At 41.4% G+C, this 25,870-nt stretch overlaps 7 protein-coding genes across 14 annotated transcripts; 3 read left to right on the forward strand and 4 right to left on the reverse strand.

The window, feature by feature from the left end:
* Positions 1-529: 529 nt before the first annotated feature.
* LOC124175377 lies at positions 530-2,363 on the reverse strand. Of its 2 annotated transcripts, none has more exons than XM_046555580.1 (3): positions 2,165-2,363; positions 1,101-2,090; positions 530-997 (listed from the first exon to the last, which is right to left on the reverse strand). In XM_046555580.1, the coding sequence occupies exon 2, from the start codon at positions 1,989-1,991 to the stop codon at positions 1,146-1,148; it is 846 nt and encodes a 281-aa protein (XP_046411536.1). In that variant the 5' UTR covers positions 1,992-2,090; positions 2,165-2,363; the 3' UTR covers positions 530-997; positions 1,101-1,145. The 2 variants fall into 2 exon arrangements, with proteins under 2 accessions (XP_046411536.1, XP_046411535.1); XM_046555579.1 differs by having other exon boundaries at positions 536-979; positions 2,165-2,360.
* A 127-nt stretch (positions 2,364-2,490) lies between these two features.
* LOC124175376 lies at positions 2,491-4,500 on the forward strand. The gene is made up of 2 exons (XM_046555578.1): positions 2,491-3,256; positions 3,339-4,500. Exons 1-2 carry the CDS (start codon positions 2,796-2,798, stop codon positions 3,739-3,741), a joined length of 864 nt encoding a protein of 287 aa, XP_046411534.1. The 5' UTR covers positions 2,491-2,795; the 3' UTR covers positions 3,742-4,500.
* LOC124175349 (ran GTPase-activating protein 1) lies at positions 4,460-7,031 on the reverse strand. Of its 4 annotated transcripts, none has more exons than XM_046555515.1 (5): positions 6,737-7,031; positions 6,080-6,502; positions 5,186-5,973; positions 4,857-5,084; positions 4,460-4,748 (listed from the first exon to the last, which is right to left on the reverse strand). In XM_046555515.1, the coding sequence occupies exons 1-5, from the start codon at positions 6,852-6,854 to the stop codon at positions 4,539-4,541; spliced, it is 1,767 nt and encodes a 588-aa protein (XP_046411471.1). In that variant the 5' UTR covers positions 6,855-7,031; the 3' UTR covers positions 4,460-4,538. The 4 variants fall into 4 exon arrangements, 3 of the variants coding, with proteins under 3 accessions (XP_046411471.1, XP_046411469.1, XP_046411472.1); XM_046555513.1 differs by having other exon boundaries at positions 5,186-5,976; XR_006869146.1 differs by having other exon boundaries at positions 4,608-4,748; positions 4,857-4,992; positions 5,186-5,976.
* A 402-nt stretch (positions 7,032-7,433) lies between these two features.
* On the reverse strand, positions 7,434-9,562 carry LOC124175380 (40S ribosomal protein S5). Of its 2 annotated transcripts, none has more exons than XM_046555585.1 (3): positions 9,456-9,562; positions 8,710-9,082; positions 7,434-7,815 (listed from the first exon to the last, which is right to left on the reverse strand). In XM_046555585.1, the coding sequence occupies exons 2-3, from the start codon at positions 9,073-9,075 to the stop codon at positions 7,531-7,533; spliced, it is 651 nt and encodes a 216-aa protein (XP_046411541.1). In that variant the 5' UTR covers positions 9,076-9,082; positions 9,456-9,562; the 3' UTR covers positions 7,434-7,530. The 2 variants fall into 2 exon arrangements, with proteins under 2 accessions (XP_046411541.1, XP_046411542.1); XM_046555586.1 differs by having other exon boundaries at positions 9,441-9,533.
* A 136-nt stretch (positions 9,563-9,698) lies between these two features.
* LOC124175355 lies at positions 9,699-13,487 on the forward strand. 2 transcript variants are annotated; one of them, XM_046555532.1, is made up of 2 exons: positions 9,699-10,091; positions 10,195-13,487. In XM_046555532.1, the coding sequence occupies exons 1-2, from the start codon at positions 10,056-10,058 to the stop codon at positions 11,659-11,661; spliced, it is 1,503 nt and encodes a 500-aa protein (XP_046411488.1). In that variant the 5' UTR covers positions 9,699-10,055; the 3' UTR covers positions 11,662-13,487. The 2 variants fall into 2 exon arrangements, with proteins under 2 accessions (XP_046411488.1, XP_046411489.1); XM_046555533.1 differs by having other exon boundaries at positions 9,701-10,000.
* Positions 13,488-16,464: 2,977 nt separating this feature from the next.
* On the forward strand, positions 16,465-22,038 carry LOC124175371 (alpha-tocopherol transfer protein-like). Its single transcript, XM_046555571.1, has 7 exons — positions 16,465-16,586; positions 19,685-19,923; positions 20,039-20,198; positions 20,390-20,451; positions 20,547-20,740; positions 20,828-21,041; positions 21,133-22,038. The coding sequence occupies exons 2-7, from the start codon at positions 19,749-19,751 to the stop codon at positions 21,333-21,335; spliced, it is 1,008 nt and encodes a 335-aa protein (XP_046411527.1). The 5' UTR covers positions 16,465-16,586; positions 19,685-19,748; the 3' UTR covers positions 21,336-22,038.
* On the reverse strand, positions 21,708-25,653 carry LOC124175358 (thymus-specific serine protease-like). Of its 2 annotated transcripts, none has more exons than XM_046555537.1 (11): positions 25,619-25,653; positions 25,255-25,506; positions 24,882-25,066; positions 24,043-24,226; positions 23,922-23,970; positions 23,728-23,863; positions 23,583-23,649; positions 23,029-23,245; positions 22,826-22,958; positions 22,569-22,738; positions 21,708-22,415 (listed from the first exon to the last, which is right to left on the reverse strand). In XM_046555537.1, exons 2-11 carry the CDS (start codon positions 25,456-25,458, stop codon positions 22,309-22,311), a joined length of 1,452 nt encoding a protein of 483 aa, XP_046411493.1. In that variant the 5' UTR covers positions 25,459-25,506; positions 25,619-25,653; the 3' UTR covers positions 21,708-22,308. The 2 variants fall into 2 exon arrangements, with proteins under 2 accessions (XP_046411493.1, XP_046411491.1); XM_046555535.1 differs by lacking the exon at positions 25,619-25,653 and adding an exon at positions 25,566-25,575.
* Between the last annotated feature and the right edge of the window lie 217 nt (positions 25,654-25,870).

Consider the following 25,870-nt stretch of genomic DNA (forward strand, 5'->3'; position numbering starts at 1 on the left):
GTATGTCTTTTAATTGCTACAGTCGCGGCTAATTCGCAGTTCACCGGTGACGCCGCCGCCATCTTACATTGTGTTACATTTCACAAAGAATATGATTTATCATATTTCTACACATGTTATAGGATGTATGTAAACATTACTGCAAGTTTAATTAATGCAATTGTAAAATTACCCCTTTGATAATCTGAAAGTCACAGGTACTTGATAAATAAAAATGATTTTCAGAATTCTTATAATTGTCTCAGTTTTTGCAATGAGTTTTCTGGCACCACGTACTTTAATTAAAATTACTCTAATTACTTTTAGCCCTGTACCCTTAGGCTTCTGTAAATTTCATCATCACAAGGAAACTCTATGAACCTGCATGGAACACTGATTAGGTCCATCTTGAGTATACGCGTAGGCCATGACTAGGGGTGTAACAGGTGCAGGCAGGAAAATGTGGTTCTTAACCGGTTTTGGAAAAATTAAAATCGAAAACGTTGGAACAAACATTTGTATATCATTTTTTTTTAAACATATTAAAGATATATATATATATATATATATATTATATATATATATATAATATTGTTGAATTATATGTATTAAATTCAATTTACTTCAGATTACTGTTCTGGATTTTTTTCTGTGGATTCTTCAAATCGTCTATCATGAAGCAAACTGGGTTTATGTTTATGAACGATGTTCTGTCATTGTATAACTTGGCAGCATATTACACGTATTACAGCATCTCCTGATATCATGACGTTTGAATATTTTTTTGCATGCACGTCTGCTGATTTTTACATCCTGGGCCCAAATTTGCAAGTCGTCTTTGGCACACACGAACAATGGTTGAAAGCAGTTTTCCGCATAGGCTGGCAGCATATTGTACCATATTCAAATGCATCACCTTATTCATGTCTTCATTTAATCAGCACCCCCTTTGATCCTAGCTTGGCGGGGGTTGAATTAAAAGTTGACTGGTACTGACAACCTAGTGAAAATGAGCCAACTATAATACAAAATACTGATTATGCACACTAACTTTTCCCCGATTTCTGTAAACAAAATATGATTCAAACAACGAATAGTAGTAATGAATATGATTTCAATACCTGTTTAGTCAGTGTGAATGACAAAATCCTTGTCTTAATTGAGTATCAAAGCCCAAGCCCGTTTCCAGTTTCTTTGATGTCAGTAGTTTCTCTCTTCGGTACATACTTTTTCATTGTTCGTTGTCGAATTTTGTGCCGTTGCTTGAAACGTTGCGCCCATGACTCGGAAGCCTGGAATTTTAATTCCGGAAGTTGGCTGGCAGCAGCGAGACCCCATTGCTGCAAATTTCTTGTTGTAACAAGTTGGTTCGATTGTCGAGCTTTCATGAAACGATTGTAAGTGCAAGAGTCGATTATTTTGTATTTATCTTTGGTGGTACCACCACTGGTAATCTGTTTCTCCCACACTGTTAGTTGGTTCATTCTTTTCAAGCGGGATCCTCCTTTTTTTTGAAGGGTCTTCAGCGACCATTTTGGGTGCGATTTTGCCATATTAACGATCTTTATCTTGTACTCTAGTGGCACGTGATCAATATCCGGTTTTGTGTTTTCCTCATCGGGCTTGTACTCATCGTCCGATGCGGATCCAGATATGGAACTTTTGACCTCGTGAAACAAGCCTTTTTCATCTGACTCTTCAACACTAATTAACTCGTCTTCATCAATGAGTGAATTTTCATCCAGAACCTCTAGAATTTTGCTGTAAATTTTCTCTCCGATTTGGATATGCTCATCCTTTATTTCTGCCGAATGATGCGTAGTAATATAATTATTTTTAAAAAGAAGCTGCTCACAGTATACCAGTGCAGTTCGCAATCTTTCTTTTGACTCTTGACTGCTACAGGAATCTGCGTCAAGTTCACTCTTTACTTCAGCCACCAATGGTTCAGGCATTTCAAATTTTATCATCGTAAGATCGCCCATCTTGTTTCGCTGCTCAATGTACCTCATGTAACCAAATCAAGAGCTCACAAAAGAATATAAAGCGGCTCCTTGACGCCGCTGCCCCTCCTAACTGCCCAAAGTCTTTTGTTCCCGTACAGCTGACTCCTGCAGGATAAAACCAAGTTGGTTATCTTTGTTAACCCGAATTGTAAATTGAATTTTTGGATACTTATACTCACAATTATCGTTCTATGGGCCAAGGAGTACCGTGCGGTTACTCCGTTATCAAAACGAATTTGAACTCTTAAGTAAATGACAACTAAACTCAGGTGAGACAAGCTTTGCGTACGTTTTTCGACACGTGAAATTACAATCAGTAGAATCAAATGTTTTGAACAATTCGACCAGACTGCGATAGATCGAAATTGGATTCATTGGGCATAAACTTAGGTCTATTAATGAAAGCCAGCTGTGTGGAAGTATTGTGAAGTATAAAAATTGAGTGGTAACGGAGGGTCCACAGAGTGCATGATAGAGCGTCACCTGATATTACAGCAAATAAGTAAGTGATCTATAGTGCCGGCATAACCAACTAACAACCAACTAACAACCTTCCCGATAAACATTGCAAATCGTACAATTAATTACCAACGAACCTTTAGTCTATAGAGCTTGTAGACTTCCTGCCATGTATCGCGTTCGTCACGTTGCCTAATTCTTGGTTTCGGGGCGGCGGGCCGTTGATTTCAAATTTCTAACCTACAAATTTCGAACAAATGTACACCCTATACATCGTAGTATAGCCAGACCCGCGACGGGCGGAAACCGTCCCTCTTTCAGGGTGGAATCGGAAAATAAATAACCGTGAGGATGCTGGATCTCTCGACGATCGGTGTAGCCCTACGCTGGTGGCTAGTTGGGAGTAGTAGGACCGGCGAGTTCATTGTTTACACCGGCATTTCGTTCGTAGATATGCTGGTGAACGCTGTCAAAGCCTTCAATGCCGTCTGCGTGCTACTCTATGAGGGATCCACGCTCTGGCTAAAAGACATTTACGATTATTTTTGCGTCGTGCAGGAGACGATTCGTACTGCGTCCGATTACTCTGTGCACATGTTGTCTCTCCTCGTCGCAGCTGCTGCAAGGGTTGTCTGGGCCCCATTTTCGTTAATAGCAGCAGTCCTGACCTCGATACGTGAGCTACTCCTCCTCCTAGGATCTAGTTGCCTGTTTTTGCTCTCCTTACCACCCCTATTTTTATTCTATCTTGCTGACTCGGTGTTGCATGCATTCAAAGTGCTTCGTTCCTTCACATTGCACGTCGGAGAAAGGTAGGTTGATCTTCGGATGGTTTTTAGCTTGGAGAATGAGCTGATCCAAAAAATTTTAATGGTGAATAATTTATGGGCACAGATTGACGGAACACGCAGCAGACATTGAAACACTCGAAGTACTGACCGGCCTTGTTGTGGGATGTGGTTTAATGATAATAGCGGTGAATGGGATTAGGTTGCTCGTTTACTGGTACTTCATGTTTAAGACTAGAATGTACAGACGCTTCCTAACATGGGCAGGAACAACATGGAGAAGAGTCAAAAGAAGAATGACAATCGCTAGGAGGCGCCAAGGACAAGATAACTATAAATTACAAGAGACTGAACTATGTATAGTATGCTTTGGAAAAGCAAGATCTGTGTGTCTTTTACCTTGCCGACATTTGTGCCTTTGCACCAATTGCACCCAACTATTATCCCACCCATTGCGATGTCCGTTATGCAGGCAGTTAGCCGATGATCTTATACATGTTTACCTTTGATATTAATTCTATCCAAGCTCAATTAGATGTTCAGTTTTAAGGAAAAGAAATTTACACATACTATTTTTATACAATAGAGTACGATGAGAAAATGTGATGTGATTTCACTGTGTTCAGATATAGATAATATAAATATATTTCAGTAGTGATAAATGACCAAAATGTAATTAATTAATCCTCGTCCATGTTCATGTTTGGACTTTCTGAGAAAAAAGAATATTGTGCAGTATAATTCTTTTTGAATTTTGAAGCTTGTAGTCGGAATAAATTAACATATGTAGGAAATGTCGTAGTTCAACAATAAGCCAAAACACTTTTTTTTACCCAAATGTTGCAGTATCATGTTACAAATGCCGATATCACGACGAATTGGGCAATTGAAAAATTTCTTTGTTTCTTACATGTTTTAATCTGTAAAATCGTAATATCCGTTTAAAAAAATAGTGTTACAGTCATGCAATGAGGCTGAAAGCTTGTATTTTAAATTTAAATTGAATGACAATTAAAATTGTTAAAACTAAAATATACGTATTTTTGACGTCGCATTCAGCATAAAAATCTGCTGCCAAAATTCAGTACATTAGGGCACATTGCTATATAAATTAATTATTGATTTCGCGGCGTATTATCGCTACCATCTCTCACCACTGGTTCACTGATAATCAACCGCGTGCCTATTACCATAAAACCACAATGCCTAATGTATAAAAATAAATTCTTACGAATTATTAATAAATATTTAATGTTTTGTACAGGAAATATATGAATCATTCCGCCATCAGATTAATTTAATTCAATTATATTTGGTCGAGAACCTTCTTGAGAGAAGCCTTAACGTTCTGAAATGGGTCTACCCTGACTTTTCCAGTTTTTATTGGTAGTTCAATGAATACTTTTAGGGCATTCCTAGTCTCTGTTAGAAAATAATCCTTGGTGCTTATTTTCTCCAATGCTTTAAAGCATCCCTCGAGATTCCAATCAATTCTACCAGCAGTTTTATCCTCACTCTGAAATTTAATCGAATTATTGTATTAAATTTTGGATCCATTTACCAAGTATTTTTCTTCTTTTCTACATCAAAAAAGATCTGCTAGATCACATATTATATGAAATACCTTAATCAAGCCCAAATTAATCAGAAAAACATTGTTTAGTTGGGAAACTTGGTCAGTTTTTGTCGCATATGCAAACAATTCCATGTAAAGCCCGTCTGTCACTCGTTCTGCCTCTATTCTGGCATCCATATAGCCGCTAGCACACAACGAAGAAACCTTCATTATAGATCTAATAAGCACTTCAGCATATGTTTCTTTTTGAGATTCGTGTCCGTTTACAGACTGACTCTGAAAATTTACAGAATGATTTTAAAGTTTTAAAAAAAAAATCGCGAAGAACTGAACAGAAATGGAAAAAATGGTGATATGGATGTGATGCATGCACGTACCTTAGCGTGTTCCAAGAACAACTGTATTTTGTCGCCTTGAAGTCGAAGAAGGTTTTCAGCAGTTGGATTTTTCAAAAAGTCCTGAACCGTCACGTTCTGTTTATCCTTTTCGATCTTTGATATCTCTTGATCGTCTTCCTTTTCTACTTCAGAAGTCTTGTTTTCATCGTCGCTGTCCTCACTTTCAGTTTCCTCTCCACTTTCGCTATCGCCTTCGCTTTCAGATTCATTCTCCTCAAGACTCCCAAGAACCGATAGTTTTTGCGAAGCAATAAGTGCTCCTTCTAAGTTTTCTCTTCCTTTGCTACCAAAAACGTTGCCATCAAGTACTAAGCTCGTCAATTCCTGCTTATCCGCAACGGCCGCTACTATTGCATCGATACTAGCCGCGCCTATTTCGTTAAAGCTCAAATTCAATTCCATCAGATTGCGGTGTGCGCCTTCGTTGGCTAGCGCTTCAGCCAGCACTGAGGCTCCCCGTGTTTTGAGCAAACAATCTCCAAGATTAAGTTTTTCCAAGTCTGGCAAGTTCGGTAAGGATTTTGCTAGAGCTCGTGCTCCCTCTGGCCCAACTGTGTTATCGTTGAGGTTTAAAATCTTCAATCTTGGATTGACGGAGAGCGCTTGTGCTAGAGCAGCTATCCCTTTGTGGTAAATCCCATTTTGTGGCATCGATATCTCTTCCAGGGTAGTCAGCTTTGTGAACACCTCAGCCAGTGCTGCAGCTCCATCATTTTCTAGTCTGTTTCGTCCAGCAATGAAGACTCGCAAGGCCAATGGTGCTGTTTCTACTTAAGCAAACAAAAAAAATCACAATTCACTGTAAGCAAGTGAGATAAATTTTAAATCAACTTTTATATATATGTAAAACACTGAAGTGTCAAACATTATTACCGTTTTCCTTAGAACTATTTTCATGACAATTTAGAAGAGCTTTGGCTAGCATTTTTCCTCCCGTTATTCCAAGTCCATTGTTGTTCAGTTTGAGTTCACGTAGAGTGAAACATGCGCTAGAGCTGAGTAGCGTGGCCAACCCCTTAACGCCGACAGGGCCAAACGCATTGTCACTGAGATCAAGCTCGACAAGGCGAGTTTGGGCTGCACATAGTCCTGTACCTAGATATTCCAGGGCAAGAGGAATCTCAGTCTTCATCCGCCCTGTGAACATGTCTTTCCACAAGGCTCGTTTGAGCGAAGAACCCTTCGCTTCCAAAGCCTTTGCCACTGCCTTGGCCGCATCGGGACCAAGCGTGTTTCCTTCCAAGTCGAGGTAATCCAATTTCTGACATTGTTCAATTGCTTTGACGACTTCCTCAGCTTTAAAAACACAGAAAGTGAGCAGATGTGATTATTTAATAAAAATGGGTCAAATTTGGTGTGATTGAGGTATTTTGGGTAGATAAAAGGGTAGGTGGAGTTCGCTGAGAGAACCGGCGTCTGATAAAAGTTTGGTTATGTGAAGCAGCACGTTGAGCATCGAGGATGACGCGGACTTTTACGTGAACGATAATTGGTTTGTTTAAAGCTGAGTATGAAGAGGGTTCGACTTACCGTCCGCTTCGCTGTTTAATTTCAGCGATTTTCCATTAAACGAAACACCACTTTCAGGAGTTTTTTCACTGGCTTTGTTTAGCTGTTCTTGTATTTCGGTTAGATTGAACGTGGTCATGATGTTGATGTTAGTTTTAAATCACTAGCAAATGAACCGCCACAAATCAGTAGCTAGTTTAGATCGTGCTGTTACAGAGTAGAAGGATAACACTTTATTTCATGTACTGATGAAATAATAGTAGACAAAAACAAAGCCGCCAGCCACAACCACTTTTATACCAATTCGCGGGAAACTGACCCGGGGTCGATTTTATATCTAGTCCCGAGACTACGTGCTCACATAGATGGCCTACTCTATGCAAATATGGGACTGGGCATCTGTTTGACTATCAGCGACAAGCGATTTTTTTACTAACTACGTCCAGCTAAGTGAGCTATTCGCACGATATTCAGCGGTCGCAGAATTTCGAAAACTGGGGCCTTTTTTGAAATGATCGCGAATCAAGCAAATGTACATACATTTCGAAAAATCGGTTTTAATTTACAATTGATCTTTGATAACGGGTTTTGATTTTTACTCCCAAGAATCATCCAAGTAGCTTCTATACGTATTGGCTATTAATTGTTTGGATTAATCTACGATTGCTGGGGAACAGCGTTTATTGATATAGTAACTCATGTAAATAATCGAACCTTGTATTTTTTGAGATTTTTATTTATTTATTAAACAACCGCAGGTGTCTGATACTCAATAAAAATTTGATAGACACAAACAGCATAAAGTGAGTGCCGTTTTATCGGTTGGATTTGGCGACACGTTCAAGTTCATCCTTCTTCTTGATGGCGTATGAATTTGATGATCCCTTCGCTGCGTTGATTAGCTCATCGGCTAAGCATTCCGCGATTGTTTTAATGTTTCGGAATGCTGCTTCACGCGCGCCCGTGCACAATAGCCAGATCGCCTGATTTACACGTCGCAGTGGTGACACATCAACCGCTTGACGACGCACCGTACCCGCACGACCAATACGGGTTGAATCTTCACGAGGTCCAGAGTTTATTATCGCAGTAACCAGAACCTAAAGTTTAATAGATAAGCATGAAATAAAACTTAAAAACAATTAATGTGCCTTTGCTGCACTTGAAATTATAGTTTCTTTATTTTACAGTAGTGACTCTGCGCTGTCAAAATTATTGTTGAAATGATATCTTTGGTCCAAGAGTAACGTTAAATCCACATTATTTAATATAATGAAAATACTTCGCAGAGCATCTATTTGGAAATACTGTATGCATACTAGTTTGAGCAATCATTATTTAATTTTCTCCGAGAATGTTCAATTCTGAATGTTATGTATTGACAACTAAAAAATATGTTGTACACAGTTTACATGTCACATAATTCAGGAATGTGCGACATAAACTTGTGCTACTTTTAAAATAAGAAAAAAATTATAAAGTTAAGGTTTAAGCAATGCAACTTAAAGCAATAGGAATAACAAAAGACCATGAATATGTGTTGAAAAACCAAGTTCAAATTAAGAAACAATAATTCTTTGATTTAAGTTCAGCTTCAACTTGTTTCAAGTTACAGATTTTGATGTGATCAAATCCAACGACGTCAACTCCAATTGTAGCTTTGAAAAATGCTAATTCGATAATTTATGAAGCTGAATCTAGCAGCCAGAGTTAGCAAGCAAATGTGTTGAACGTTTTTTGGAAAATAGAAAAATGCAGGTTGGTTTTAATCTCATAATTCTATAATAGTATCGGGGATTCAAGGTATTTCACACAATTTTGATTTTCGAACTTTGCTACCTTATTCAGAAAAACATTACAACATTTTGCTGCCATCTTCAGCGTCGCGGGTCATTTATCCATATTGATATTTGATTGAGAAAATTACCCATCCAATGATTTTCCAATTTATTGAATCATATTAATTAGAACGATGAATGTGAAATGAATATTACCTGCAGAGGATTTTCGCCTGTGAGTAGATGGATGATCTCAAAGGCGTGCTTGACGATTCTGACAGCCATGAGTTTCTTTCCATTGTTCCGACCATGCATCATTAAAGAATTGGTCAGCCGTTCGACAATGGGGCATTGCGCCTTGCGAAAACGTTTGGCAGCGTATCGACCAGCGGAATGTGGCAGGTACTTTGCGTTCTTTTCTTTGACCGCAATGTAATCCTGAAGGGACATGTCGCTGACCTGAACGTCATCACAGTTCCACCGACCGAACAATTTGATCTCTGGCAACTCAGCGGACAGAGCGACCGGCAGAGCCTCCAAATTCGTTACTACGACATCGTCGAACGTTTCTATATCCGCCATGGTTCACCTAAAACGAGAACGTAGCTTTATAAATAATTAGAAAACAGGTTAGAAAAATCAGTTTTATTCTTAAATCTTGTGCACGTGCTTGCGCAGGCCAGGGCGTATAATTCAGTATCTAAGTCGTATTCACTGTCTCGGAACTTCAAAGTATAAATCGAATAAGCCCCTCACGCGACATTTAACGAAAATCAAAAACACCACATGGTTCGAGCGATTCACTGGGTAAGATCATGCGGCGCCTGTCGGTATTTAGACGGTTAAATGGCACATCCAGCGAAACATTTTTTAACACGCTTGCACAACGCGGGTCTTTGGCTTTCCGATGAATCGAAAACGGAACTCAGATTAGCATTTATTCTTACCCGAAATACCCTCACCTTTATTCACGTCTTCGTTGCGGCAAGCGTGAACCGGAAAAGGCCATGACACTTTTAGCCGTCTTGGCGCTGATCCGAGTGGCCAGAGTCGTAATTATACGATTCCATATCCGCTTTCGAAGCAGCCAAAAAACATGGCGCAAAGGGACCATCACAATAAGGAGCTTTAAATTTTTAAAAGATACGAATGCAAAAGAATAAGCAGTTATTTTCCTCATTGGAAATGGCCAATGTTATATTTGGAAAAATCTAAACACTTACAGGAACAACAGTGCTTTCGACCATGTAATGATAGAAGCGATAACTGCGGCCAAGATAAGAACTGTAGCTCAGCTTTACGTTGAGTTCCAGTCATGATTCTTATTTGTTCTGGGACGAAACTTTGAAACATGTCACGTATTTAATAATTCGCGGTTGTGTTGTTGCCGGTGCGGTATGAATTCGTAGAATCAGTTTAGGCCGTGTTGGTATAACAAATTGTAGATAAAATAGTCAAGCGTGTTAATAGACTTTACCGAGAGTAGCCTCAGGCGGCTTGCAGCCAGGTAAAAGTGTTTTTCGTAAGCGGACACCCATAAGTATCCCACGTATGAAAACGAAATGCACGCCGGGGTTTTCAGGCCCAGAATATCGGAAGTAAGAAGTAGCCGAGGGAGCTAGGCTAGGGTTGAAATGATGTGCGCTCTGAGCGGCACGAGGTTATGTTAACGGTTACGACGACCCTGCGCGTTTGTTGCAGGAGGCCTTTCAGATCCTCCTCGATGTTATGGAGAGTAATTTCGCGGCTCTAAGACTGCCTGCCGACACAAATCAAAGCACCAAGAACTCGTCGAAACGCCGAAAACTCCCGGCCCTGACGCAGCAACGCTCCTACGGGCAGAATTGCGTCCTCGCAGCTTACTGCTACGCACCCATAATCGATCAGAGTTTTCTCAGGTTTGCCCACCTCGCGACGAGCGGGAGCCGAGAAGAATTCGGCGCCGTATTCCAGGTGATTCTGCCGCTTCCCCGGACCGTAAAAAGCATAACAAGTCGGGCTACGATGAGGATTAACAAACCGCTGGACGAAAGTCAGGAGCCGATGGAAATCGAGGAGATCAGCTACACGGAGCCATCGATTCCCGTCGTCATCCTCGATCCGTCAGCTATCAAGACTGAAAAGCTCGACGAGGAGGAGACTGAGCCTTCCAACGTTCGGCCGAAGGTCATCCTCAGGGAATCGAAGCTGTCCAACATCCGGGAGGGTCCGTCGACCGGACGCGAAGCAGCGGAAGTCGAGGAAGTCGCGGAAGCCGAGGAACCTGTGGCGGAGGGGTTGACGAGGTCGGACGCTTATCAACGAACGAAATCCACGCTGCGGTCTCTCGTGCGTTCGAAAGAAGTCGCCGCGACGGAAACGCAAGGGAGGAAAACCAGGTTCTACTATTTTTGGCAGACGATATTCTTCGTTCTTTTTCCCATCGCCCTGATCGTTGCCGGAGTAACGATATCGCGGGACGAGTCTTACGACCTTGACTGCGTCCAGCGTTTCGACCCCGCCGAGACGATAAGGGAGTTGGAAAACCGCGTCTTCGGCCAGGCCAAGGCCGTTCAGGAGCTCGGGGTCCAGCTGACGACCCTGGAATCAAGCCGGTTCAAGATCGTCGTTTTGATCGGAGGAACGGGGATCGGGAAATCGTACGCAGCTCATATTATCAGCGAGAATTTTCCCGCCCGAAGAAACGTTTTCCACTACATCCCCCGCCTACAGCCGATGGAGAGGTACGCTTGGGAGCTGCCCTCCGACTGCGGATGCAATTTAATTGTAATCGAGAACTTGAGCAACAGAGACATCGCGGATGCGTCAGATTTCGCGGCGCGATTGGCATCGCGGGTAGCGCAGGGCAATTACTGCCTGCTGATTCTCCAAGTGATTAACGTTCACGAAATCCACGACGACCTTAAGCACACCGTTGATCTCGCGAGGAGTACCAAAGAGATTCAGGACTATTATAAGAGCAAAAATTTGAACGTCAATGTCGTCACGTTCGAACCACTCAGCAGCGATGACGTCGACAGGTGCATCGCCGAAGCCGCCAAAGAGCGGAAACTCACCCTTTCCGCTGACGAAATTCGCCGCGTTAGGCTCGGTTTGGAAATTGCCGGCAGTGGGTGCAAGGGGGCTTACGCGAAGGTTCAATTATTTGACAAAAAAATCGATGTTTAGATATTATTTTTCACTTTCTTTCATTTTTTTGATTTTTTACAAATTTATTACGCAGTGTGGATCGCCCAGTTCTTAATTTCTGGGATTTCAGTTTGACGATTTTTATGAATAGACATCTCAATTTTTTTTTTCCTTACATATAGCCGAAATTAGTCGGGGTTCTTGACGTATAGACTCAGATTGAAATTTTATGGAACGATGTGCTGAATTGAAAGTCACTGCCTTTTCGTTGATTTCATTACGAGATAGTCGGACATTGATGATTTATCAAATTTATATAATCGTGAGCAATGACGATTTTCCTGAAAATTCAAGATAAAAAAATACTGAAATTGTAACTGCCGAGCTTAGATATCGATTCTTCATTTCAAATCGGTTTGAAATGGAAAAAATTTTAGCGGATACTTTATCTTGCACTCCACGGTGGCTTATTTAGGCATGATGGAATGAAATCGATTAGGATTTGAACCATTTTAAATTGCTTTGAAAGAAAAAGTCGATATTATGGCTTTAATTTATACAATTTTAATGTTAGTATTTTTTCCTGAATTCTTAGGAAAATCTTATTTTCGAATTCGTGAATTTGGTGGAAGCTCAATGAGCGACTATCCCGTAATAAAATAAGCAAATAACCTTGACTCTTGGCTCATTATTATCTGTGAGTGACATCGACGACATTGTGGCATTTGAATGAAAGAACCTATAATCATGAAACGTAAAAAACTGCCGTTGACGCAATATTTCCGCTGAAATTTAAATTCTGCATCTTGGCGTTCGTAACCAGATAAAAATTATCGAATAGCCTCTTCGGTAATGACTAGATATGGTATATATATGATAAAAAAAAGTCAGGGTCCTTTTGTAGTGGAGTTCAGGGAACATACTCGCAGAATCTTATCCTTGCTGACAGCGAAATCGACCACATTAAGAACGGTCTAAAAATTGTCGACAACAGGTGCAAGGAAGCTTACACGAAGGTTCAATTATTTAACCAAAGATTCGATGCTACATAATTAATGATTAGAATCAAGTACGTATAAATTGATAATAAATTGTTATAATGGCAAGTCAGGGTGGTTCTACGTTGCAGTTAAGACGTACGCATAATTTTTTCTTAGATATATTTCAAACTTTTGAAGAACAATATTTTTCGTTACTTGAGCCGCGTAGGTCTTCTTAATTCTGTGTCCGTTATTAAGATATTTTTCGGCGTTTTTTTTCCAAATTATCAGTTTATCCATAGAAAGCATTGTGCCAAAGCGTATCAAGGATTTCACAAAAAGTGTTCGAGCTTCCGTCTAATTATAATTATAGAAATTAGTAATAACCGTTTATTATTCAGCACCACGTACTCAACAACGTTTAAATATCTTGATCAGTTTCTTTCAATTCACGATCCAATATGCACTAATTGTAAGTAGTAAATTAAAGTACGTTGCTCAATTGTCAAAGACTTGGAATTTTAATATAACTAATATAAGTATACAACTTGTTAAGAATTCCTGCCTGATTTAACGCGATTGTGAGAAATTTATCCACCTCATGTTTGTGTGAAACCGAACGAGACGAATTGGAAAGAAGTTACTACTAAAAAAAATGGCGAATGTGTGGTCTATTTAACATAGAGATTGTACAATTATTATATTTTTGGGTACATTTTCTAAATAGAATTTAGGTGATATTATACTGATACTGCGTGTGCGCATCATAAAGAGTGATAAAAGACATTTCTAAGCAAAGTTTAAGTATAGCTGTGAACTAAGTTGTTTGTTATCGACAATACAATATCGATTCTTATAAATAAAACGTCACTTTTTTTAAACCAATCATTGCGTTCCGTACCCATTACTTGGTTACCTCAACAGTTACTCGTCATTATCTAGCTCAAGTATAAACGCTATTTCCTTCAAAATTTAGTCGCGTAAGATTGATGCAATGTACAAAGAATCTCCCGTAAAGAAACTGGAAGTTCGCAAGGCGGAAATTAAGACGCTAACGAGCCTTCAGATTCAACTCGCGTGTTATGTTAGTCGTAAATATTGCAATTTATATTTTTTGCAATTTTTTATTTTTCATTCGGACAGAGATACCGTGCCGGTATGTATAAAAATAACGAGATTCAAGCCCGAATGGATATTTCAAGGACCGAGAAAGAAAGAACCGGGTGCACGCATACCTAGAATAATATTCGCGAACCTTTCACTTCGAGCGATTCGAGAGCTAGAGTAACGTAATTTTTATTGCTCACAATCAGTTGAATAACGTCGCCTAGTCATATCATGCGTAAAGGTCTATTGGTATAGATAGAGACGGTCTAACATAATCGCGCAGTTTAGCCACCCCGGAAATTCGACCAGTATTTATCTATGTACCAAGATCCTAATTGTCCATAGCCTGTTATATCAGATCGCCAGAGAAGCCCGCGGCTCCAGTCACCTAATTTCACGTCACTGTCATCCGATATGCTAATCTCGATCGCGGTAATTCAATTATACTTGGTCTTTTTTGCGCCATAATAAGGATCAACCCTTTTCTCCAAGTCGCCCGAGAAATTTCTCCAGGCAGTTAATTTTGGTAATAAGCGGTCACAATTTATGTTGCGTGAATCAAGTTGATATTTACTTACCACTTCGTCCAAACCAGCTTCTCAAACCATCGGAAAGAAAACGGATGGCAAAACAAACTGTTCATATATATGTACCGATATCATGTGGCAGAAGTAAACGAGTACGGTACTTTTAGGATGTACAGTTCACATGGATCTAAGATTTTCTCTCATAAGACCCGGAATTACGTAATTTTCAAATAATCGACCCTTAGATTTGAAAAGGCTTTCGATCGCAGCTGTTCATCGCTTGTGACTTAACTATGATCGATTACTTGACGCTTGATGATGATCAATGACGTTTTGTATAACAGACACAAACTGAAGGTTACAAGGTTCGAGTACACGTTTCAAAAGCAAAATCTGCGTGCCCAATTGAGCTTGCTGAATGATTTTAAATCGAGATCGGAATGGGCAGCAGGACTTGATAATGAGAAACGATTTGACTAATTCATAAGAGTGCAGACTTTGTTTTGCATGCCAATTTCCCTCCCGTCTGCCTTGTCTACGCATGTTACTTAATTGTTACAACTAACGCGACGATCAGCAGTCTGCAGAAAACCTGACCGTGAATATAAAGACGTAGCAGAATGATTATTCGGTTACTCGCGCCTTGTGCAGGAGCGAATTCCATTCGCGCATAGTATAATTACCCATCGAATTTATACCGAGGTGTCAATAAGGCCTTTTCTCAACGTACGTCTTTGCGTATATGCTCTGCGATTATCAATGAGATCAAAATCGATCTGTATAACCGTAGATAATTCAGTATACGGCGTTTTGAGTTTCTAATTCTTATCTGATATACAAACCACCCTGCTGTCGGTAGTTCCATTCGATTTATTTTGGAGGGACAATTTGCGATCGAAGTGATTTCAAATCCTCTTGAAGGCTGCTTCGAAGCCACCTCATGGATTTCTGTATCGGGTTTGAACTCCCAAAACTTCTGATCGTGTTTAATTTAACTATAATCAGGATCATCCGATCTTAGCGTCGAGTAAAATGTGATGGGAGATTTTAACGGTGCATCGGTCAACTTTCACCGTCATTTGACGCTGTTACTCCGTACCTCCATACTTAAATGATATGTCCATTCCAGTGTTATAATGATTAGGTAACCCGGACTAGTATATTGCTAGCGTAATAAAAAAGAAACCCATGATCCACATGCACGAGTTTATAATATCCACGTAACCGAGGATCCTATGTTCGTAAGATTTGTAATGTAGATACGTGGGCAAGTCCATATTGTGCGTGGCAGACAGGCTGACCTAACGCGTATATTACGCATGCAACGATTATGCTACTCAAACTCGTAATCATTCGGCCTGTTTCCGCTCTTGCGACATTCGATACGAGGGTGGATTCTCCCACAGGTTTTTATTCGGACCAGACGTTGCTGCGATCTATTTTTTTTTTGTTTTTTTTTTCAATTCTCTAATCATTACAGCTTTCCCAAATTTATTACAAGAAAATACGGAAACGTAAAACCGATTCTCGCTTCCGCATTGCAGTACGATTGTTATGTCAAGAGCAAAGCTGCGGAACGTGAAAATACCGAATGTTAGAAGAAAAAATAATGCACGAACGTTGATTTCGTATCAGTTGAAATCCAAACACGGTATCTCCGTAAAAAGAAATTTATACTACCTTGTTTAAAAACTCGGAATCGGGTGCCCGGATGAAGCCCCTTATTGGAGAACGGAAGTGACGCAGGAGCTTGGACCAGTTTAACATCGACGCGAATCAAGTTGCCGCTACTTAGGCGTAAGGTTATATTCTTGTTGCAGGAATTGGATTGAGTATTGAATTTTAGGTGTAAATCTCCGTGAAACGATAATAATTAATGCTTGCTTAGCTAAAACTTCGACGACCGGTTGAGTCAGCGTGTCAGAATTTATGTCAAAGATTTTCATAACAAGTATGTATTAGTATGCTTAAACCGACTGGTGGAAACGCGGTGAGCACAATGCTGCCCTAGGAGGCAAAGGCAGGTAATAAACCGGTAACACAAGTGTAAATGTTTACGTGCGAGGGTAACGGACGACGGGTAATAAGGAGAATACGTAATCGGTATGGCCAAGTGTCCGTAAATTACGACGGAGCTGAGCTTGTGTTGGCTAAGTCTCCAGTTGGAAGAGCGAATTACTACATATTTGCTCCCCGCACCGCGGATAGGAAGGCTTCACCAAAGCTGGGTAGGAAGAAAGAAAGGTGGCGAGTCCGGTAAATTATAAAAGGAGTCCAGCGTGCCCGCGAAAGAGGCAGTCGCTTCCTACTCGCTACGAAGTTCCTTCGAAGTCAAAGTGCGCGTTACGAGGTAGGTGAACACTGGGAGAAAAATATAGATAAGCACGTTCCATACTGGCATGTCTTGCATATCATAGTTTCACCTCCGGCATCATCTTCCACAATCGTTACTTGTTCATCGGTTCATTTTTTACAACCGTGAGTGTGATGTACCAGTACAGGGGGGTGTGATTTTTCAGTATTTGCTAATATTTTATCGCCACCTTCGGGATATCGTTATTTGGTACATAGAAGTAGTACGGCCAACGTGACGATACCGTATGACAGTTCAAATCTCGTGTGTGATATACGATGTGCGTAATCTGCCTTTTTTTGCTTCACTTTTTCACTGTGATTCGCTGTAGTCGACATTTTATGATCAGTGATGTTTTACTGACGGATTATGAACGTAGAAGATGAAACGTTTTGTCCTACATGAGAATTTCGAAAGGAAGAAAATTAATTGTCAGTATTTGTTTTATAAATATAAACGTGTTTCGAAGAAAATTTTGGTACCTTTCCCAAGACGGTCTTTTGCCTTTATTCATTAAGAATCGTGATTTTGTCCAACGATACAAACGATTTTCATCACAACCATATAGATCAAGAATAGAGGTCGATTCGTTTGATCCGAAAAAAGATTTTTGTTTCAAGTACGAAAAGAGTGTGATCAAAAGCTATTCAATACATCGAAGCAATTTAATCGCTTGATGTGAAACATTGTTAACATCAAGAGAGATGGGTTTGTTTGAGAAAACTAGTCGAATGTAAACAAGCCTGTAACTGCGTTTTATTTTTTTAAAGAAATCTTTTCTCTACACTCAAAGACATTCGCCCAGTCTCATCTTCGTGGATATCTATTACGGAAACATGCAAATTCAACCACGGGCCGTTTAATGGGTTGCGTAATCGAGACCGGCTGTCTGCAGAATCGTGACTAAAGTACCGCAATACATGCATGAAGCGATACCATCCATGCGTATGAATAGCATACGATTCGAAGCCATTAATGTAGAGCTGATCGCACATCACAGCCTTTGGTACCTGACGGCAGTTTAATAAATTATTCACCGTTGTCGAATAATCGATGTCTGCATGAACGTCATAGGGCGAAATCAATTCGCAATCGAATCACGAAACAATGCGACTATTTGAATTAAGACGATGTATCCTGCATCATAATGCGCCCACATTCTGCGTCAATCGGTGTGCATCGAATAACGATACCGATTGTTGACGTTCCGTCTAATCCACCATGGTCTTATCACACTTACAGAGTATCCCAGAGTATCCCTTCCGATTTTCTGTCCAATAAGGCCTTCATTACGCCTTCAAGGTGCCTAATTGATGTCACAAAGCGCATCAGAGGTGTAGCTTCCTTGAATCATGATTAATGATCGCGCTTAATTAATTCGTTCTTTATAAACGCTGCAATGAACTCAATCCTTGTCCGGAGAATGTGGGTCACGATTTTTTAAGTAGGGCATGTTACCTGCTTCCGCGTAGAAAGTATTAGAGACCGCAAGTTAGGGCTTCGGAATAGATTAACGCGTAACAATGATGTAATCCCACACGGCATCGTCGCCGTGAGCTTAGGGTGGTGGCCCAACAAGATGAGAGTAGCAAAATGCGGTTTAGTTAATGGCTCGGATTGTAATTAAGTTACGTTAAAGTTGATTTTTTGAACAAACGAAAAAAAAACCAATAGCATAGAAAATAGTTGAAGATTCAGGCGAAAGCTGGGACAGTATTGTTGCATGATTGAGGAGACGGCCGATTGGATTGTTGCCGAAAAGGCAAGAGTCGCTCTCCGCTTTGAGATGATAATTTTCGAAGTTAGCGTCGAGAAATTTATATACGGGATCGGGTGCGTGCCTTCTTTGTCAGGTGTTGCGTGGTCCAGTCGAGTGTTTCATCATGCGGAAAGGGAAAGAAGGATAGAGAGAAAAATGAAAGAAAAAAAAAATACACGCGAAAACGTCTAGGTGCGGTTATGCATTTGCCGACGGACGCGCACGTGAGAGTATATATGAGACGTGTGGAACAAACGTCTATAGCATAAGCGGTTGTATAATCCGGGAGAAAGTTGTTGCACAATTCGACAATCAACAGATATTATATCAGCCCAAGCGGTTACGGGATTATTCATATGTAGGTATATTTTACCCGCCGCAGTGCATATTACGTGAATAGTGCGTGCGTTTAAGGCCTGCTGAGCGTGTCTTCTTTCGAAAATACCACGAGGTACCCTAGACCATATGAATGAAGCACGTAACAGTTAATTTTTACACGCTATCATTGTTCTCGTACTTCGCTGACAGTCCACGCGTCGTTGCAGGATGCATTTTACTGTCGGAATTGCGCAATTATCCTGTAAAGATTACGTATGCAAGTGTAATTGGGTCGTATGTGATTTGCTGTTTTCGATTTCCTTTTTCTTGATGAAACCAGAATAAGTATTCGATTTTGACGTGCACGAGAACTTGAGACCCCTTTGTTGGTTGAATTGTAATTTTAGATTCATATCCGTTACCGCGTTAGAAATTGAGAGAAGAAATTCTGGAGTGAAATTTCCGAGGCACTTGTTCTTTTTCATGGTATTGCATGCGCCATTTGGCATGAAATTTCCTTTGCATATAACCTTCGCGGACATTATGCATGAATTGCTCAGGGGATGTTACATCACTGTGACTGATGCTCAGTAATATACTCAGCCTAGACCTTCTTGCATAGGTGATGGACTTTCATTTCCTAGTTAGTAATTCGCGTGTAAATCGTGCTCCGTACGTCATTAAAAATCGGCAAGCCCTGGTAGAGTAAAAGTGTCAGCAGGCCCGTTATCGGGACTTTTCGCCAAGTGTTTTCGTACCTGTCCTTGGGTCGTAAACTGGACTCTGTTAATACACATCGAGACTCGCCATGCACATGCCGCGGCATTCCCTTCGGGAAAGAGAAAGTCGACTCGTTCTGCGGTAAAACAGGACCTGATGCCCGCTTCAAAGTAGGTCTTTTGGGGCCAGTGCCTCTGCATTATATCGCAAATGCCACTTCCGTAGGCGTGCACAAATTGACTCAGCTCGTGGTCGATGAGACAGTAGTCTTAATATCAATGTTCCATTATACTTTCAGCCTGACAGCTAATCGTCCAACTCCAAGCGCCGATATTCCAAAAGCACCGTCAAACTCCGGAACAATGGTGGTCGTCGAGTGGGTAACCCCTGAGGATGAGTACGTTTGCACCCTGTCTAGGGAAACGCAGGAGGTCGCGAAGCAGGAACTTCGGGAAGACAAGAACTCCAGGGACCAGGCACTGAGGCAGATCAGAGAATGGATCAAGCTCAATCCCAGGATCGAGAACTGTCGTCTTGGTAAGACAGCTTGTGGAATGTTTGTTGCGTTTGCTTACTTTTGTCCTACTGAATTTTTACGATAATCTGAACGATCACGTTATTCATTTCCCTCTTCGCATCTACCCTTTTACAGATAGTCAGTTTCTCTTGAAGTTCCTGAGGTGCAAAAAGTACAGCGTTCCCATGGCCCAGGAGGCCATTGAACGATACCTGTTGCTCAGACAAGTTTACCACCCGGCTTTCAACAATCTGGACATCATTGATCCAGTCCTCGAGGATCTCTTGGCGCTTGGGTAGGTGGTCTGCGCGATTAGCGTCACTGCAATTTAATTCCAAAAGTTCCTTCCGTAATTGGTACCGAAGTAGCTTTTCCCATATTTCCAAATGTTCATTTTCAGACAGGGAAACGAATAGAAATTTTAGCTAATACTTGGCAATAACCGCTAATTTACCGACCAGACATTAACATTAATTCACACTGCAGGTACCTCTTTGCGGTTCCCGGTCGCGACAGGAAGGGACGTCGAGTGATCGTCGCGAGACCAGGTACGAATCAGTCTCTTCTTTTGTTTGTTGTTGAATCTGTTTAACCATGTTCGAGAAATCGTCTTATCCTGCTGGCCGTTTATTTTCCGACGCAGGGGTTTTCGACCCGTATAAATACAACAACGCTGACATGTGCCGCATCCACGCGATAACTTACGAGGCGCTAATGGAGGACGAGGAAAGCCAGGTGCGAGGCTTTGTGCATTTTGCCGATGGTGCCGGGGTCAGCTTTCCACACTTGACTCTGTTCACCCCCAAGGAAGCAGTCCGCATAGTTAAGAACGGCGAGGTACTGTTCGTTCCGACTCTTCTCTCTGCGTTCCTCTACCTCCGGGTGTAAGATTATAAGATTCAATAATTGTTTCCGATAACACAGCGTACGATTCCGATGCGGCACAAGGAGATAAATGCCATCAACATCCATTCATCCGTCAAGTTCGCTCTGGACTTTGGAATGTCGCTGATATCGGAGAAGATCAAGAAGCGTGTCAACATCTACACCAGCCTTAATGATGCTTCGAACAAAAAGATGGACACGAGTATCCTCCCGAAGGAGTACGGTGGCACCATGCCCATGAAGGAGATGATCGGTGAGGCCAATTTCTCCCGAGAGTTTCAATCTTAATTCAACATAGAGTTCGTTCGATTCTTCTAGAGTTGTATAATTTCATGACATTTCAGACCTATGGAGGAAGGAGCTCGTTGCCCTTCGACCCACACTCCTGAGTCACGACAAGATGAGGGTCCGTCTGGAAATGTTTTCCGAGAAGGCAAGGGAAGGTGCAGTGTCGGCCCTGAAGCAGGGCTTCGGTTGTGCCGCAGTTGGTTCTGGCGACTCGATACAAGGGATAACGGGGTCGTTCCGTAAGCTTGAAGTAGACTAGGGAAGGTACAATGTTGTTAGACTTACATCACACGAGTTATTATCATATTTTTTAAGTTTGTTGTTTTTCACGGATCACAATTGTATATCATTTTTATTGTACCTTATAACATTATATGAGATAGGAGGACATGCCTTAGCTTCGCCGCGTCGGGTCGACGCCAAAAATTGCTGCACATAATAGTAAATATAGTACGGGAGGAGTTCGCTCACTGACGTAAAGAAAAGCAAAAGAAAGCCACGGTTTTCATAAAATCAAAAGATACACTCACGCTGTAGCACCGTAACATCTTAGACGCTAACAATTGATTTTTCATACATCATGACGAAGAACTAACGAGTAAAATCGTTACTTTTTCGTTAGTTGGATTCACGAGTAGGGAAGGGCCAAATAGATCCTCGGAACATTGCATCGGTCGGTAAATTGGGAACGAACTTGACACTGTTGTGTTATAAGATGGTAATTACAGGTATGTTTATAACGTTGGCGTGATAGCAGTAGTGTTACGTACGTTCTTTTGGCTCTAGATATCATCGTTCTACCGTGGAATTATAATTAATGCTTATCGCAGCACACCGGACAAGCATTTGTACAGAAGTCTCGCTCCGTGAAGCGCGGTAAAATTAGGCTTAGAATTTAATACAACGACTTAATGTGTTTTTACATATGTTTTTAGATTTAATAAAAGATTTTTTTCTTCCAACGGTGTGTCTTTAAAACTTTCTTGACCCACCTACTTAATCGTCATGACTTATTATTATTTCACATTAATTCAGTGTTTCTTCTCCGACCACTAGAGGATGATCTTCTTTGTACTCAGTCGAACAGAAATTTATTACTCTTCAACTTCTTTCAACGTTTATTAAGCTTTACATTCTTTTGCAATGTATAACAGAAAAATCAAATTGTAAGATGTATAACGATAAGCCGAAAAATCGTGCCAGGGAGTGCCGATAGAAAAGGAAGAAAGGGCTTAGGATAACCATTGGCCAACTAGTTCACGGACTCTGGCCTTGGCTGCGGTCATCTCTGCGGAGTCCGTTGAGAGGTCGCTGTAGAGATCTTGGCAGTGAGAGGTTCCTGTTCGATCAGATTAAGAATTAACTTTGCGGGTCGAGGTAGCGCAATGATATGAACAGCCACGTTTGTACATACATTGCACAATATTTTTTAAACATACAATTGCGAAACAGCAGCCCGCTCATGATCGTGAACCTGAACGCTTGCTCTTACCCATAACCAGAATTGCTGGTGACGACTCGTTCAGATCCTCGAGGACCGAGAGAGCGTGCCAAGGGTCGAGATCTCCGTTCGTAAATATAACGTTTGTCACCTCCGGTCTAAGCCCACCGTATACGATATTCGTCCTGGTGACGGCGGAGTCGAGGAGATACTCGTTGTAGCTGAAAATCGACACGGTAAACGATTAAAGAGATCTGCCATTTTCGGTTCCAAGATAAGAATCAATCGAGTTACGTCGTCCGACTCACTAGTCACCGTAGAGGTCTTTGCAGAGTTCGGTGAAGAATTCAATCTGAAACAGGGTGCCAAAGACGGACTTGTCGGAGTTTGCCGTTTGGTAGTAGCCGTACTCGGTACATGTTTGGTAGTACCATGGCCGCACTGGAAATTGAAGACATGTTTAACTCAGGCTATCGCGTCATTGCGCATACTGCAGTAATTATATACTGACTTGCACTGGTAGCTGCATAAGAGTTCCAGTCCTCGTTGATGTAGGCCTCAACCAAGCTCGCGTAGCTGGTGTCGACGCAGGTGGACCAGCTCGTCAAGTACGCCAAACGCTGGAGAGGCGAGCCTAGATACGTCGCCGTCATAACGTCGCACATCCTTCCGACGCTCGACTGCCCCGTGGAATCAACCGCGTCGTACTGAACGACTCCAGCGAAAACCTGCCGAATTTAAACGAGATCGCAACACATATGTTACGGGTATCTTATTAGGGATACAAGGAGAGTTCTGGATACATGTTCCCATACTGACGTTTATCAACACTTTGCCAACATACAAACCTTTCTTTAAAACGTTCGAGGATGGGGTGCATTTGCACTCTAATTGATTTTATCTTCATTCCGATCATTTAGCTGTCCGACCTTATTCATCAGAGTGTGAATAACCCTCGCCCTGAAAGATTCTGGAAAAAGGTTTGTGTCTTGACTAAGTGTTGGTAAATGTCAGCATGGGAATCTGTATCCAGAACTCTCGTTGTATTTGTTTCCACCTACTCACCCCGGCAAGCGTGTTCAACAGGGAAGCCACATCTTGCCAGGAAGACGTATCGATGTCGTTACAGAGGCTGCAAATTCGAAAGAGGAATAAGATGTAATATTTGAATTGGAAGGAAATAAAAAGCACGGCTTCGGTTGTCACCTACTTGAAAAATCTCTTCAGCGTCTCGGGACCGGTGCTGGTTTGCAGTAGCTCTTCCACGGCCAGGAAGGCGTCGTTTACATCTACAGAGCACTGAGTACTGTACCTGGACAAAGCCACCGTGACAACCTCGTAGTATTCTGAAACAATTGTAAGGTAGATTGAGACGATCTGAAGTGGTCGAGTTGGAGGGCTTACCGTAAAAGTCAGCTTTCGCAAGAATGGGAGCGCTGCTGGCCAGAGCACCCTGTCAACAATGTCAAAGGGATGTTAATATTTATCAGTTAAATAAAAATGATAATTTTATAGGCAGAGCAACCTTTATCAGATGAGGGTATTTTATTCGAGCCCAAGCTGCCATGTTTCCGGCGTATGAACCACCGAAAAGCACGACCGTACTGTTTTCAAGGTTTCTCTGTTTCTTCACGATCTCGATGAAGTAGGCCAGATCTGCTAGGGCCTGGTCCACGTTTAGGTACTGCAGATTCTCGGAGCTCGTGTTACTGCGGGAATGTACTTTAATTGCATATCCATTTTCAATTGCGGTTGAAATAATTTGGATCAAAATTGTGAGTTTCATTAGGCATTAAGAATTCATTGATAAATACAGATTCGTATCGCATCTATCACTGCATATGATACAAGTATACAATATGTATCTATAAAACAATCTGGGTTAAATCATTACGATCTCATTCTTGCAAGGGCCTCGTCTACGTTAAACAACAAGATTGACACGATTAGATAACGCGGGTCGGTACCCGTAGTATAATTTTTTTTAATCAATCAAACTCAGCTTCGGCTCATCGCATCAAGTGTCAGATCATGTGCGGCACATGACAGTCAAATCATATCCGTATTGCGATTCTGTAAATTGCATTAATTAAATCACGAGCTTGATGATAGCCTAATAATACGGAACTGCGACAGCGAAGCAATTTCATGGTCGAACATAAACAACACACCAATTACACCGAGGTCAACTTGCCTCATAATAATGCTGCTATTTTTCTGGGATATTAAGATAGAGAGAGACGGTGCTTATTTACCCTCTGAAATTCAGGCCAGATAAAAGTATGGTAATGATCAATGAGTGGAACAAAGTTCACAAAAAGTTCTCTTGAGCCAGCTAATCTCTTCAGCAGACGTTATACCTACTTGGTTGGATAACTTTCACCATAGTATCGATGCTCCGTATAGTACATCATCGCACCATAAGTCGAAGCAAGGTTGTACATCTGACCGGATCGCAGCCACCCTGGAGTGATTTCCCACTCTCCACCGATCATTATGAGGATTGGGGCATTCGATTCGGAAAGGAACTGATCATTCTCGTAGTATCTCTGCGAAAGAACCTCATTATTCGCGGCTTAGAGTCAATCGTAGTGAAGGAAAGGGTTCTAATAAGAAATGAGCGGCTTCCAAAAGGCTTTTCCAGTTGAATTGCATCGCTCAGGGTAGCAGAAGGTCCCCAATTCTATTTTTGAACTCTTTCCTCTGTGATAGTACGCAAAGAGTATTCTGTAATCACCATGGACCACGTTCGATTATCACGGGGATTGAAGTGGTCGACTGGCTGCTCTATCCACGCAATGCTTGGCGTCCCGGCGGATCTGGCAGCTGGAGGATCCGGCAGTCCTTCGAACCAGAAACTGCGGGACCCGAAGGCATCTCCAGAGTTAATTAGCAGCGCAGCTGTCGCCACGGAGAGCAGCCAAACCGAAGGGCGTCTCATTTTCTTGACTGGTCTGGCAGGATTAGGAAAATGAGTGTCCACCCTTCTCTATATTTACTGATCAAGTTTTGTATTAGAGATTGCAATTGATAGTGATAATTACATACCTGTTTCTGTACAACCGCGGAAAGAGTAGTAAGAAGGGCGAACGATTACTTACCTCGACTAGAGTGACAGAATTACTGATAACTCCAACGTTTCGCGATACAATATCTAGACATCTGATAGCACTTTTTTGGGGTAAGCTGAGAGGAGGGGAGGAAGTCAAGCGAATTACACTTAGACTCGCAGACTCGAATTTTTAGTGGGGATGCTGATAAAACAAGTCGCTAAAAACCCATTACTCTTCGGCGTAAATGAAACGGCTTTAGTGTATTCCAGTTTCTTCTGTGTGTTAATATTAAAGGGTTAT

The sequence above is a fragment of the Neodiprion fabricii genome, chromosome 2, assembly GCF_021155785.1.
Source record: "Neodiprion fabricii isolate iyNeoFabr1 chromosome 2, iyNeoFabr1.1, whole genome shotgun sequence".
NCBI classification, from domain to species: domain Eukaryota; kingdom Metazoa; phylum Arthropoda; class Insecta; order Hymenoptera; family Diprionidae; genus Neodiprion; species Neodiprion fabricii.